The sequence below is a fragment of the Oenanthe melanoleuca genome, chromosome 25 (assembly GCF_029582105.1).
Source record: "Oenanthe melanoleuca isolate GR-GAL-2019-014 chromosome 25, OMel1.0, whole genome shotgun sequence".
Classification (NCBI taxonomy): domain Eukaryota; kingdom Metazoa; phylum Chordata; class Aves; order Passeriformes; family Muscicapidae; genus Oenanthe; species Oenanthe melanoleuca.
The window spans coordinates 3,991,164-4,004,829 of NC_079358.1; the positions used below are offsets into that span (position 1 = coordinate 3,991,164).

General features: G+C 60.1%; 1 protein-coding gene across 5 annotated transcripts; it reads right to left on the reverse strand.

Annotated features, from left to right (window-relative positions):
• Window positions 1-947: 947 nt before the first annotated feature.
• LOC130262812 (uncharacterized) lies at window positions 948-11,022 on the reverse strand. 5 transcript variants are annotated; one of them, XM_056510296.1, is made up of 6 exons: window positions 10,925-11,022; window positions 9,353-9,737; window positions 6,193-7,260; window positions 5,854-6,142; window positions 2,769-2,934; window positions 948-987 (listed from the first exon to the last, which is right to left on the reverse strand). In XM_056510296.1, exons 1-3 carry the CDS (start codon window positions 10,934-10,936, stop codon window positions 6,749-6,751), a joined length of 909 nt encoding a protein of 302 aa, XP_056366271.1. In that variant the 5' UTR covers window positions 10,937-11,022; the 3' UTR covers window positions 948-987; window positions 2,769-2,934; window positions 5,854-6,142; window positions 6,193-6,748. The 5 variants fall into 5 exon arrangements, with proteins under 5 accessions (XP_056366271.1, XP_056366272.1, XP_056366270.1 ...); XM_056510297.1 differs by lacking the exon at window positions 948-987 and adding an exon at window positions 1,482-1,560; XM_056510295.1 differs by lacking the exon at window positions 948-987 and having other exon boundaries at window positions 2,363-2,934; window positions 5,854-6,150; window positions 6,611-7,260.
• Window positions 11,023-13,666: the final 2,644 nt, after the last annotated feature.

A 13,666-nucleotide genomic window follows, 5' to 3' on the forward strand; every position in this document is an offset into this window, starting at 1 on the left:
CCCCAGGTGTAACGCTCTCTGTACAGGTGTATCACAGGTGTAACACTCTCTGTACAGGTGTCCCAGGTGTAACGCTCTCTGTACAGGTGTATCACAGGTGTAACACTCTCTGTACAGGTGTCCCAGGTGTACCGCTCTCTGTACAGGTGTATCACAGGTGTAACACTCTCTGTACAGGTATCACAGGTGTACCGCTCTCTGTACAGGTGTATCACAGGTGTAACACTCTCTGTACAGGTGTATCACAGGTGTACCGCTCTCTGTACAGGTGTATCACAGGTGTAACACTCTCTGTACAGGTGTATCACAGGTGTAACACTCTCTGTACAGGTGTATCACAGGTGTAACACTCTCTGTACAGGTGTCCCCAGGTGTAACACTCTCTGTACAGGTGTATCACAGGTGTAACACTCTCTGTACAGGTGTCCCAGGTGTAACACTCTCTGTACAGGTGTATCACAGGTGTAACGCTCTCTGTACAGGTGTCACAGGTGTAACACTCTCTGTACAGGTGTCCCAGGTGTAACGCTCTCTGTACAGGTGTATCACAGGTGTACCGCTCTCTGTACAGGTGCCCCCAGGTGTACCGCTCTCTGTACAGGTGTATCACAGGTGTAACGCTCTCTGTACAGGTGTATCACAGCTGTAACACTCTCTGTACAGGTGTATCACAGGTGTAACACTCTCTGTACAGGTATCCCCAGGTGTAACGCTCTCTGTACAGGTATCACAGGTGTACCGCTCTCTGTACAGGTGTATCACAGGTGTAACACTCTCTGTACAGGTGTCCCAGGTGTACCGCTCTCTGTACAGGTGTATCACAGGTGTAACACTCTCTGTACAGGTGTCCCAGGTGTAACGCTCTCTGTACAGGTGTATCACAGGTGTAACCCTCTCTGTACAGGTGTATCACAGGTGTAACGCTCTCTGTACAGGTATCCCCAGGTGTAACGCTCTCTGTACAGGTGTCCCCAGGTGTAACGCTCTCTGTACAGGTGTATCACAGGTGTAACACTCTCTGTACAGGTGTCCCAGGTGTAACGCTCTCTGTACAGGTGTATCACAGGTGTAACACTCTCTGTACAGGTGTCCCAGGTGTACCGCTCTCTGTACAGGTGTATCACAGGTGTAACACTCTCTGTACAGGTATCACAGGTGTACCGCTCTCTGTACAGGTGTATCACAGGTGTAACACTCTCTGTACAGGTGTATCACAGGTGTACCGCTCTCTGTACAGGTGTATCACAGGTGTAACACTCTCTGTACAGGTGTATCACAGGTGTAACACTCTCTGTACAGGTGTCCCAGGTGTAACACTCTCTGTACAGGTGTATCACAGGTGTAACACTCTCTGTACAGGTGTCCCAGGTGTAACACTCTCTGTACAGGTGTCCCCAGGTGTACCGCTCTCTGTACAGGTGTATCACAGGTGTAACGCTCTCTGTACAGGTGTCACAGGTGTAACACTCTCTGTACAGGTGTCCCAGGTGTAACGCTCTCTGTACAGGTGTATCACAGGTGTACCGCTCTCTGTACAGGTGCCCCCAGGTGTAACGCTCTCTGTACAGGTGTATCACAGGTGTAACACTCTCTGTACAGGTGTCCCCAGGTGTCACTGCACACCTGTCCCCGCACAGGTGGCCCTGTGTCTCCCGATGTCTCCCATATCCCCCCCTGGATCCCCCCCAGGAACCCCCCCGGACCCGGAGCTGGTGGAGACCCCCCCAAAATCCCCCCCCAAAAAAACCACATTCCAGGACCCCCCAAAAATCCCCAAATCCCGCCCCAAAAACCCCAAATTCTTCCAAAAAATCCAAAAATTCTTCCCAAAAAAACCCAAATCCCCCCCAAAAAACCCAACCCCAGCCCGGCCCCGTTTCTGGGGTCTCCACCCCCCCCCCGAGCCCCCCCAGAACCCGGAGCGGGCGGAGACCCCCCCAAAAAACCACAAATTCAGGGAAACCCCAAAAAACCTCAAATTTACCCCAGAAATCCCCAAATCCCCCCCGAAAAGCCCCAAAACGACCCCGGGGTCACTCCGAGGATCGCGACCCCGATTTTGGGGTTCAGGAGCCCTTCCGGACTCGAAGTCCCCGGGGACCCCCCGAAAATCCCCCCCCAAAAAAACCAAATTCAGGGAAACCCCAAAAAACGCCAAATTTACCCCAAAACCCCCCAAATCCCCCCCAAAAGCGACGTCGGGGTTCTCCTCCCCCCCCCACCCCCAGTTTTGGGGAGCCTCAATAAAGTGAATTTGGGGCTTTTGGAATCTGGGGGATTTGGGTGAAAAAGAATCCGGAATTTGGGGGGATTTGGGGGTTTTGGAATTTGGGGTGCAAAAAAAATTCGGGATTTGGGCGGGGAGAGGGGTTGGGGACATTTATTTGGGGATCCCCCTGGGGAACTTGGGGACATTTTGCGGACACTTGGGAACCTCCATGGGAATTTGGGGACACTGAGACGCCCTTGGGGACATTTTGGGACCCCCCAGGGGGATTTGGGGACACTGGGGACCCTTTTGGGGACACTTTGGGGACCCCCCCTTGGGAATTTGGGGAAATCAGGGACCCCTTGGTGACACTGGGGAATCCCCTGAGGACACCAAGGACCCTTCTGGGGACATTTGGGACACTGTGGACACTTGGGGGACCCCCGTGGGAATTTGGGGACACCAAAGTGAGACTTTTGGCTTTAGCCCCGCCCCTTCCGCCCTCAGCCAATCAGCGCTCTCGTGATTAGCAGCGCATGGAAGGCGGGACTTCCGCTACCATGGCAACGCGCGGCTCAGGTCGCCACGGCAACGGGTGAAAGCGCCTCCGGTCTCTCTTCCCGCCTTTGCCGCTCTCAGCCAATCAGCGCTCGCCAATGGTGCCGTCAAAGGGCGGGAGCGGCGTTGCAACCCAGTGGTTGCCACAGTAACAGGGGCGGCCGGTCCTGAGGCGGGAAAAGCGAGAAAAGGTAAAAAATGGACGGAAAAAAGAAAACGGCATTAGTGTGGGAGGGACTGGGAGTCACTAGGAGGTACTGGAATGGACTGGGAGCGCGACTTTCAGGTCCCCATTTCCCCTTCCAGGACCCCATTTCCCCCTCAGAACCCCATTTCCCTTCCAGGACCCCATTTCCCCCCTTCCAGGACCCCATTTCTCCCCTCAGGACCCCATTTCCCTCCTCAGGACCCCGTTTCCCTTCTCAGGGCCCCATTTCTCCCCTCAGGACCGCATTTCCCCCCTCAGGACCCCATTTCCCCCTCATGACGCCATTTCCCCCTCAGGACCGCATTTCCTCTCTTCCAGGACCCCATTTCTCCTTCAGGACCGCATTTCTCCCCTCAGGACCCCATTTCCCTCCTCAGGACCCCATTTCCCTTCTCAGGGCCCCATTTCCCCCCTCAGGACCGCATTTCCCCCCTCAGGACCCCATTTCTCCCCTCAGGACGCCATTTCCCCTTCAGGACTCCATTTCCTCTCTTCCAGGACCCCATTTCTCCTTCAGGACCCCATTTCTCCCCTCAGGACCCCATTTCCCTCCTCAGGACCCCATTTCTCCCCTCAGGACCCCATTTCCCTCCTCAGGGCCCCATTTCTCCCCTCAGGATCGCATTTCCCCCCTCAGGACCGCATTTCCACCCTCAGGACCCCATTTCTCCCCTTAGGACCTCATTTCTCCCCTCAGGACCTCATTTCTCCCCTCAGGACCCCATTTCCCCCTCAGGCCACCATTTCCCCTTCAGGACCCCATTTCCTCTCTTCCAGGACCCCATTTCTCCTTCAGGACCCCATTTCTCCCCTCAGGACCCCATTTCCCTCCTCAGGACCCCATTTCCCCCCTCAGGACCGCATTTCCCCCCTCAGGACCCCATTTCTCCCTCAGGACTCCATTTCCCCCTCAGGACCCCATTTCCCTTCTCAGGACCCCATTTCCCCCTCAGGACCCCATTTCCCCTTCAGGACCCCATTTCCTCTCTTCTAGGACCCCATTTCTCCCCTCAGGACCCCATTTCCCTCCTCAGGGCCCCATTTCCCTTCTCAGGACCCCATTTCCCCCTCAGGACCCCATTTCTCCCCTTAGGACCTCATTTCTCCCCTCAGGACCTCATTTCTCCCCTCAGGACCCCATTTCCCCCTCAGGACCCCATTTCCCCTTCAGGACCCCATTTCCTCTCTTCCAGGACCCCATTTCTCCTTCAGGACCGCATTTCTCCCCTCAGGACCCCATTTCCCTCCTCAGGACCCCATTTCCCTTCTCAGGGCCCCATTTCCCCCCTCAGGACCCCATTTCCCCCCTCAGGGCCCCATTTCCCCCCTCAGGACCCCATTTCCCCCCTCAGGACCGCATTTCCCCCCTCAGGACCCCATTTCTCCCCTCAGGACGCCATTTCCCCTTCAGGACCCCATTTCCTCTCTTCCAGGACCCCATTTCTCCTTCAGGACCCCATTTCTCCCCTCAGGACCCCGTTTCCCTTCTCAGGGCCCCATTTCTCCCCTCAGGACCGCATTTCCCCCCTCAGGACCCCATTTCCCCCTCATGACGCCATTTCCCTCTCAGGACTGCATTTCCTCTCTTCCAGGACCCCATTTCTCCTTCAGGACCGCATTTCTCCCCTCAGGACCCCATTTCCCTCCTCAGGACCCCATTTCCCTTCTCAGGGCCCCATTTCCCCCCTCAGGACCCCATTTCCCCCCTAGGAACACATTTGTCCCTCAGGACTCCATTTCCTCTCTTCCAGGACCCCATTTCTACCTCAGGACCCCATTTCCCTTCCAGGATCCCATTTTTCCCCCTCAGGACCCCATTTCCCCCTCAGGACCCCATTTCCCTTCCAGGATCCCATTTTCCCCCCTCAGGACTCCATTTTCCCCCCTCAGGACCCCATTTCTCCCTCAGGGCCCCATTTCCCCCTCAGGACCGCATTTCTCTCTCAGGCTCCCATTTTCCCCCCTCAGGCTCCCATTTCCCCCCTCAGGACCCCATTTCCCCCCTCAGGACCCCATTTCCACCCTCAGGACCCCATTTCCTTTCTTCCAGGACCCCATTTCTCTGTCAGGACCCCATTTCTCTCTCAGGATCCCATTTTCCCCCTCAGGACCCCATTTCTTCTCTTCCAGGACCCCATTTCCCCCTCAGGACCCCATTTCCACCCTCAGGACCCCATTTCCTTTCTTCCAGGACCCCATTTCTCTGTCAGGACCCCATTTCTCTCTCAGGATCCCATTTTCCCCCTCAGGACCCCATTTCCCCCGCAGGACGCCATTTCCCTGCGACTCCAGCAGGGCCCGGGACAGCTGGGGAGGGGACAGGGGACAGGGGAGGTGGCACTTGTGGCCTCTGTCCTCTCCCTGCAGGGCTCTGCTGTCCCCTCTGTGCCTTTGTCACTCCCCTGTCCCCTGTGCCACCCCCCTGTCCCTTCTGCCGCCCTGTGCCACGCCCTTGTCCCCTGTGCCACCCCCCTGTCCTCTCTGCCACTCCTCTGTTCCCTGTGCCACCCTGTGCCACGCCCTTGTCCCCTCTGTCACCCTCTGTCCCTTTTGCCACCCCCTTGTCCCCTCTTCCAGCCCCCCTGTCCCTTGTGCCACCCCCTCTGTCCTCTCTGTCCCCTCTGCCACGCCCCTGTCCCCTCTGTCAGCTCCCCCCTTCCCACCACGCCCTCCTGTCCCCTCCTGCCATCCCCCTGTCCCCTCCTGTCCCCCTCTGTTCCCTCTGCCACCCCTCTGTCCCCTGTCCCCCTCCTCTTGTCCCCTCTGTCACCTCCCCCGTTCCCGCCACGCTCTCTTGTCCCCTCTGCCATCTCTGGGTCCCCTCTGTCCCCCCCCCGGTCCCCCTGTCCCCTCCCGCCCCGCGCCGCCGCTGTCGCACCTCTCGCAGCTCCATGGCCATGGCGACACCTCGGGGACACTCTGGGGACACTCGAGGACACGCGATACTCCAGGGGGGGTGACACGCGGGACACTCGGGGGGGGACACGCGGGAACGTGGCGGTGCCGGAAGGGGGCGGGGCCATGTGACGTCACCGTCCCGCTCCGCGGAGCCACCGCGGGGTCCCCGAATGTGCCCCCGATGTCCCCAAATGTCCCCCGACGTCCCCTGAGTGTCCCCACATGGCCTCGATGTCCCCCCGATGTCCTGTTGGGGTCACATGGGGACACTGGGGTGCTGTTGGGGACACTGGGGGACACACTGGGGTCACGTGGGGACATTGGGAGGACACTGGGGTCCTGTTGGGGACATTGAGTGACACACTGGGGACACATTGGGATCCTGCTGGGGACATTTGGGGTCCTGTTGGGGACACACTGGAGTCACTGGGGACACATTGGGGTCCTGCTGGGGACATTTGGGGTCCTGTTGGGGACACACGGGTGTCAGGCGGGTGACACTTGGGGACACCGCGGTGACCCAAAGCGGGACACAGGGCACCTCGGGGTGGCCCCGCTGTCCCCAAGGCGAGGCCACGGCGGTGTCCCCAAGGTGGTGACAGCGCCACCACCGTGTCCCCTCCCTGTGCCTGTCCCCGCCCCGCCAGCGCCACCTGCAGTGGGGACACTGGGGACACACTGGGGACATTGGGGTCCTGCTGGGGACATTGGAGACACACTGGGGTCCCACTGGGGACAAACTGGGATCATGTTGGGGACACTGGGGACATTGGGATCCTGTTGGGGACATTGGAGACACACTGGGGTCCCACTGGGGACAAACTGGGATCAAGTTGGGGACATTGGGGTCCTGTTGGGGACACACTGGGGTCACGTCACAGCGCCACCCCCGTGTCCCCTCCCTGTCCCTGTCCCTGTCCCCGCGCCCCCAGCGCCCCCAGCGCCCCCTCCAGCTGCCGCGCCAGCTCCTCGTGTCCCTCCTCCGGTGTCCCCAAGGCCACCACGATGTCGCCGAGCGCCCGCCGGGTCTCGCGGAATTCCTGTTGCCACGTCCCCCACGGCGTCACCGCCGTGTCGCGCCGGACGGCGGCCACCAGCGTCCCCAGGTGATGCGTCACCTCCTCCAGCCGCGCCAGGACAGCGGCGCTGGCCGCGCCGGTGGCCGCGGTGGCCCCGCTGCTGGCCCGGGCGGTGGCCGCGCGGCGCGCGCGCTGTCGCAGGCGCTGCGCCGTGGCGCGGTGCTCGCGCGCGGCGGCGCTCAGGTGTCGCCGCGATGTCGCCAGGGCCTGCAGGGCCACCCGGCAGGACACGGCCACCGCGGCCAGCGCCAGCAGCAGGTGACTGTCCTGCGACACGCCCAGCGCGGCGCGCGCCGCGTCCAGCGACACTGCGGGGACACGGGGACAGCCGGGGTGGCACCGGGGGCACGGGGACGGCGACAGCCCAGAGCTCCCAGTGCCGGCCCAGTGTCCCCAGTGCCAGCCCAGTGTCACCACCCCTCTGTCCCCATACCAATGTCACCAGCCCAGTGTCCCCAGTGCCAGCCCAGTGTCACCACCCCTCTGTCCCCATACCAATGTCACCAGCCCAGTGTCCCCAGTGCCAGCCCAGTGTCACCACCCCTCTGTCCCCATACCAATGTCACCAGCCCAGTGTCCCCAGTGCCAGCCCAGTGTCACCACCCCTCTGTCCCCATACCAATGTCACCAGCCCAGTGTCCCCAGTGCCAGCCCAGTTGTCCCAGTTCAATCCCGGTGTCCCCAGTCCTGTCCCAGTGCCACCAGCCCAGTGCTCCCAGTTCCCTCCCAGTGCCGGCCCAGTGTCTCAGTCCCAGGATAGGGGAAGGTCTCTACTGGTCGGTACTGGTCCATACTGGTCTGAACTTGTCTATACTGGTGTGTTCAGGGGGTTGTCTCTACTGCTCTGTAGATATTCATACTGGTCTGTTGTGGCCCAAACTGGTCTTTTCTGGTCTATACTGGTCTACACTGGTCACGACAGGGGGAAGTCTCTACTGCTGGGTAGTGGTTCCTACTGGTCCACACTGGTCTATACTGGTTATACTGGTCTGTACTGGTTATACTGGTTATACTGGTCTGTACTGGTCTATACCGGTCTCTACTGGTTATACTAGTTATACTGGTTATACTGGTCTATACTGGTCCATACTGGTCCATACTGGTTGATACAGGTCTATACTCGTCCCTACTGGTCTATACTGTTCTATACTGGTCCATACTGGTCTATACTGGTCTATACTCGTCCATACTGGTTTATACTGGTCTATACTGGTTTATACTGCTCTATACTGGTCCATACTGGTCCATACTGATCTATACTGGTTGATACAGGTCTATACTTGTCTATACTCGTCCATACTGGTTTATACTGGTCCATACTGTTCTATACTGGTCAATACTGGTTGATACAGGTCTATACTGGTCTGTACTGGTTTATACTGTTCTATACTGCTCCATACTGGTTGATACAGGTCTATACTGGTCTGTACTGGTCCATACTGTTCTATACTGGTCCATACTGGTTGATTCAGGTCTATACTGGTCTATACTCGTCCATATTGTTCTATACTGGTCCATCCTGGTTGATACAGGTCTATACTGCTCTATACTGGTCCATACTGTTCTATACTGGTCCATACTGGTTGATACAGGTCTATACTGCTCTATACTGGTCCATACTGGTCTATACTGGTCCATACTGGTTGATACAGGTCTATACTGGTCTATACTGGTCTATACTGGTCCGTACTGGTTGATACAGGTCTATACTCGTCCATACTCGTCCATACTGGTCTATACTGGTCCGTACTGGTTATACTGGTCTATACTTGTCTATACTAGTCCATACTGGTTTATACTGGTCCGTACTGGTTGATACAGGTCTATACTTGTCTATACTCGTCCATACTGGTTTATACTGGTCCATACTGTTCTATACTGGTCGATACTGGTTGATACAGGTCTATACTGGTCTATACTGGTTCATACTGTTCTATACTGGTTCGTACTGGTTGATACAGGTCTATACTTGTCTATACTGGTCCATACCGGTTTATACTAGTCTGTACTGGTTTATACTGTTCTATACTGGTCCATACTGGTTGATTCAGGTCTATACTGGTCTATACTCGTCCATATTGTTCTATACTGGTCCATACTGGTTGATACAGGTCTATACTGGTCTATACTCGTCCATACTGGTCTATACTGGTCCGTACTGGTTGATACAGGTCTATACTTGTCTATACTGGTCCATACTGGTTTATACTGGTCTGTACTGGTTTATACTGCTCTATACTGATTATACTGGTCCATACTGTTCTATACTGGTCCATACTGGTCGATACAGGTCTATACTTGTCTATACTGGTCTATACTGTTTTATACTGGTTATACTGGTCCATACTGGTTATACTGGTTTACACTGGTCCATACTGGTCCGTACGGGAGGATACTCACGCACAGCCCCGCACAGCACCATCAGCCCCACCGCCAGCCCGTGCCCGGCCCACAGCCACCTCTGGCCGCGCCGCGCCCGCTCCTCCTCCCGCTGCAGCACCGCCGCCGCCTCCTCGGCCACGGCCGCGACTCTCCGCAGCTCCTCCTCGTCCTCGTCCCCCAGCTCGCCCCGGGCCACCGCCGGCCCCAGCTCGGCCTTGCGGGCCGCCCGCAGCTCCTCCAGCGCCCCCCGGGCCCGGGCCAGCTCCTCCTCGGCCCGGGCCAGCGCGCTGGGGACGCTGCTCGGTGTCCCCAGGGCTTCGGCCAGGGCCCGCAGGGCCTCCAGGGCTCGGTGGCGAGCGGTGCTGGCGTGGGCCAGCTCGGGGCGAGCGGCAGGGGGGCGCGGCTGGGGCAGAGAATGGGGAGTTAGGGGGTGCTGAGGAAATATGGGGGGTCCCGGGTGGGGTTTGGGGGGTCCCAGGTGGGGTTTGAGGGGTCCAGGGTGAGGTTTGGAGGGTCCCGGGTGGGGTTTGAGGGGTCCCGGGTGAGGTTTGGAGGGTCCCGGGTGGGGCTTGAGGGGTCCCAGGTGGGGTTTGGAGGGTCCCAGGTGGGGTTTGGGGGGTCCCGGGTGAGGTTTGAGGGGTCCCGGGTGAGGTTTGGGGGGTCCCAGGTGGGGTTTGGGGGGTCCCGGGTGAGGTTTGAGGGGTCCAGGGTGAGGTTTGGAGGGTCTCGGGTGGGGTTTGGAGGGTCCCAGGTGGGGTTTTGGGGGTCCCGGGTGAGGTTTGGGGGGTCCCAGGTGGGGTTTGAGGGGTCCCGGGTGAGGTTTGGGGGGTTCTGAGAGAGTTTTGGGGGGTTCTGAGAAGATTTTAGGGGGGTCCCAGATGGGTTTGTGGGTTTCTGAGGAGATTTTGGGGTATCCCAGCTGGGGTCTGGGGTTTCCCGGTTGAGAATTCCCAAAGATTTGGGGTTTCCAGGGTGCCCATGGTGAGATTTTGGGGGGTCCCAGGTGCGGGTCCAGGGGGGTTTTCGGGTTCCCCGGTCCCCAGGTGAGATTTTGGGGCAGACCCGGTAAGATTTTGGGGGGCTTCATTTGAGAATTCCCAAAGAATTGGGATTTCCAAAGTGAGAATTCCCAAAGGTTTGGGGTCTCCCATTTGGGAATTCCCAAGGATTTGGGGTTTCCTGGATGAGAATTCCCAAAGGTTTGGGGTCTCCCATTTGGGAATTCCCAAGGATTTGGGGTTTCCCATTTGGGAATTCCCAAGGATTTGGGGTTTCCCAAATGCCCAAGGTGAGATTTTGGGGTTTCCCAGGCACGTGTCCAGGGGGGTTTGGGGTTCCCCGATCCCCAGCTCACATTTTGGGGACCCCCCCCGACTCTCCTCAGGAATTTTGGGGGGTCCCTCCCCCCTTTTCCCCCTCCCCTCCCACTCCCAACTCCCCGGAGACTCCGGAACTTTCCACTTCCCTTTTCCCTCCCAAACTTCCCCAAAATCCCCAAAAAATCCCCCAGAAAATCCAAAAAAATCCCAAAACAACCCCCCAAAATCCCCCCCAAATCCCCCGACCCCCGCGGGATTTTGGGGCTCCCACCTGCGGCTCCATCGCGCTCCCGCCCGAGGCTCCGCCCGCAGCTCCGCGGGACGAGGGCGTCGAGGCTCGGGGGAGGGAGGGACCTGCCAGGACCTGGGAGGCGTTTGTGGGGCGGGGTTTGGTCCCTCAGGGGAGCATTGACCCCTCAAGGTTCTGTTTACCCTGCCAGGACCTTGGTGAATTTTTGGGGTGGGCTTTGATCCCTCAGGGCCCATTTACCACACCCAAGGGTTTGTTTGCCCTGCCAGGACCTGGGTGACCCTTTCGAGGCGCGGTTTAACCCCTCAAGGCCTGGATTCTTTCCTCAGGGCTCTGTTTGCCCTGCCAGGACCCTGATTTGGAATCAGTTTTTGGGATCCAGCAGGATTTGGGGTCTGGGATTTGGGATTTTAGGGGATCCAGCATTGGAGATTTTTTAGGATTGGGTTGTGGGGATGCAGCAGGATTTGGGGTCTGGAATTTTTGGGATCCGGGATCTGGGATCATTTAGGGTTGGATTTGGGGAATCCATAAACTTTTGGGATTATTTGGGATCCAGCAGGATTGGGGATCTGGGATTTTTTGGGATCCAGGATTTGGGAACATCTGGGATTGTATTTGAGGGATCCAAAACCTTTTGGGATTTGAGACCATTTAGGATTTGGGATTTTGAGGATCCAGGATTTGGGATTTGAGACCATTTAAGATTGGGTTTTTCCCCAAATTCCCGATTTTTCTCTCGCCCCAGGCCCCGCCCCGAGCCCCTCGGTGGCCCCGCCCCTCCCCAGGCCCCGCCCCGAGCCCCCGGAGGCCCCGCCCCTCCCCAGGCCCCGCCCCTGTCCGGCCCCTCCCCAGGCCCCGCCCCTCCCCAGGCCCCGCCCCGAGCCCCTCGGTGGCCCCGCCCCTCCCCAGGCCCCGCCCCCGCCCGGCCCCTCCCCAGGCCACGCCCCGAGGCCCCGGAGGCCCCGCCCCTCCCCATGCCCCGCCCCCTGTCCGGCCCCGCCCCGAGCCCCTCGGTGGCCCCGCCCCTCCCCAGGCCCCGCCCCCGCCCGGCCCCGCCCCTGGGCGTGGCTACAAGACCGATCGCGTTTATTGAAAGGCTCCGCGCAGCGGCGGCCCCGGGGGGTGGAGCCAGCCCGGCCCCACCGGGGGGGGCTCGGGGGGTCCGGGGGGGCCCGGAGGGGCCGGGGGGGCTCGGGGGGGCCCCGGGGGGTGGAGCCAGCCCGGCCCCGGCGGGGCCCAACGCGGGGGGAGGGGTCCATCGACGGGAGGGGGGGCCCGGGGGGGTGATGGGGAAGGGGCGGTGGTCCCCGAAAATTGGGTGGGGGGAGGTGGTCGTGGTGAGTGAGGGGGGGGGGGTCTCATGGAATTTTGGGGTCCTGGTGAGTGTGGGGGGTGGTGGTCCCCGAAAATTGGGGGGGGTTGTATGGATTGAGGGAGGGGCGGTCCCATGGAATTTTGGGAGAAAACTGGGGGGAGAATCCTGGTGAGTGTGGGGGGGTCCCATGGATTGGGGGGGCAGTGAGTTGGGGAGGGGCCATGAGAGTGTGGGGGGGGGTCCGGTGAGTGTGGGGGGGTCGGTGAGTGTGGGGGATCCCATGGATTTTTGGGGGGGTCGGTGAAGGGGAGGAGGAGCCCCGGTAAATTTGGGGGCGGGTTCCTGGTGATAACGGGGGGGTCCCGGCTGATAACGGGGACCCCCCCCGGTGCCCCCCCCCAATCCCGCTCCTGTTCCGGGGGGGTCAAAAGAGGGGCGGAACCCCCCGGGATTTTGGGGGGGGGGGTCACCAATAGGGGGTGGTCCGGGCCCGGTGCACGGGGGGGGGTCGGTACACGAGGGGGGGGTCCAGTCCCGGTCCCGGTGTCCCGGGGGGGTCCCGGTATTTGGGGGGGGGTCCAGTCCCAGTCCCGGTGCCCGGTCGGTGGGGGGGGGGTCAATGCACGGGGGGGTCCCGGTGCACGAGGAGGGTCCAGTCCCGGTGCTGGTGCACGAGGGGGGTCCCGGTGGTTCTCGGGGGGGTCCCGGCGCTCGGTGGTTCTCGGGGGGGGGGGGTCTCCGGTGGTCCCGGTGCATGATGGGAGGTCCCGGTGATTCGTGGGGGGGTCCCGGTGCACGATGAGGGGGGGTCGATGCTCATGGGGGGGGTCCCGGTGCTCGGTGATGTTTGGGGGAGGTCCCGGTGCTCGAGGGGGGGTCCCGGTGATTGATTTGGGGGGTGTCCGGTGCTCGGTGATTGATGGGGGGGTCCCGGTGATTGATGGGGGGGTTCCGGTGCTTGAGGACGATGAAATTTGGGGGGTCCGAGAGGGGCCGCGGGTGACACGGGGACCCCCCCTCAAATTCTCTGGCACGAGGGTGGTGGCTCTTGGTGACACTCGGGTGGTGGCACTCGGTGACACTCGATGACACTCAGTGACACTCGGTGGCACTCGGGGCGGTGGCTCTTGGTGGCACTCGGTGACACTCGGTGACACTCGGTGGCACTCGGGGCGGTGGCTCTTGGTGGCACTCGGTGACACTCGGTGACACTCGGGGCGGTGACACTCGGGTGGTGGCACTCGGTGACACTCGGTGACACTCGGTGGCACTCGGGGCGGTGGCACTCGGTGACACTCGGTGACACTCGGGTGGTGGCTCTTGGTGGCACTCGGTGGCACCCGGGGCGGTGGCTCTTGGTGGCACTCCAGGGGCTCTTGATGTCACCAGGAGCGGGTGGCACTCGGTGACACGAAGGGTGGTGGCACTCGAGGGGCTCTCGGTGA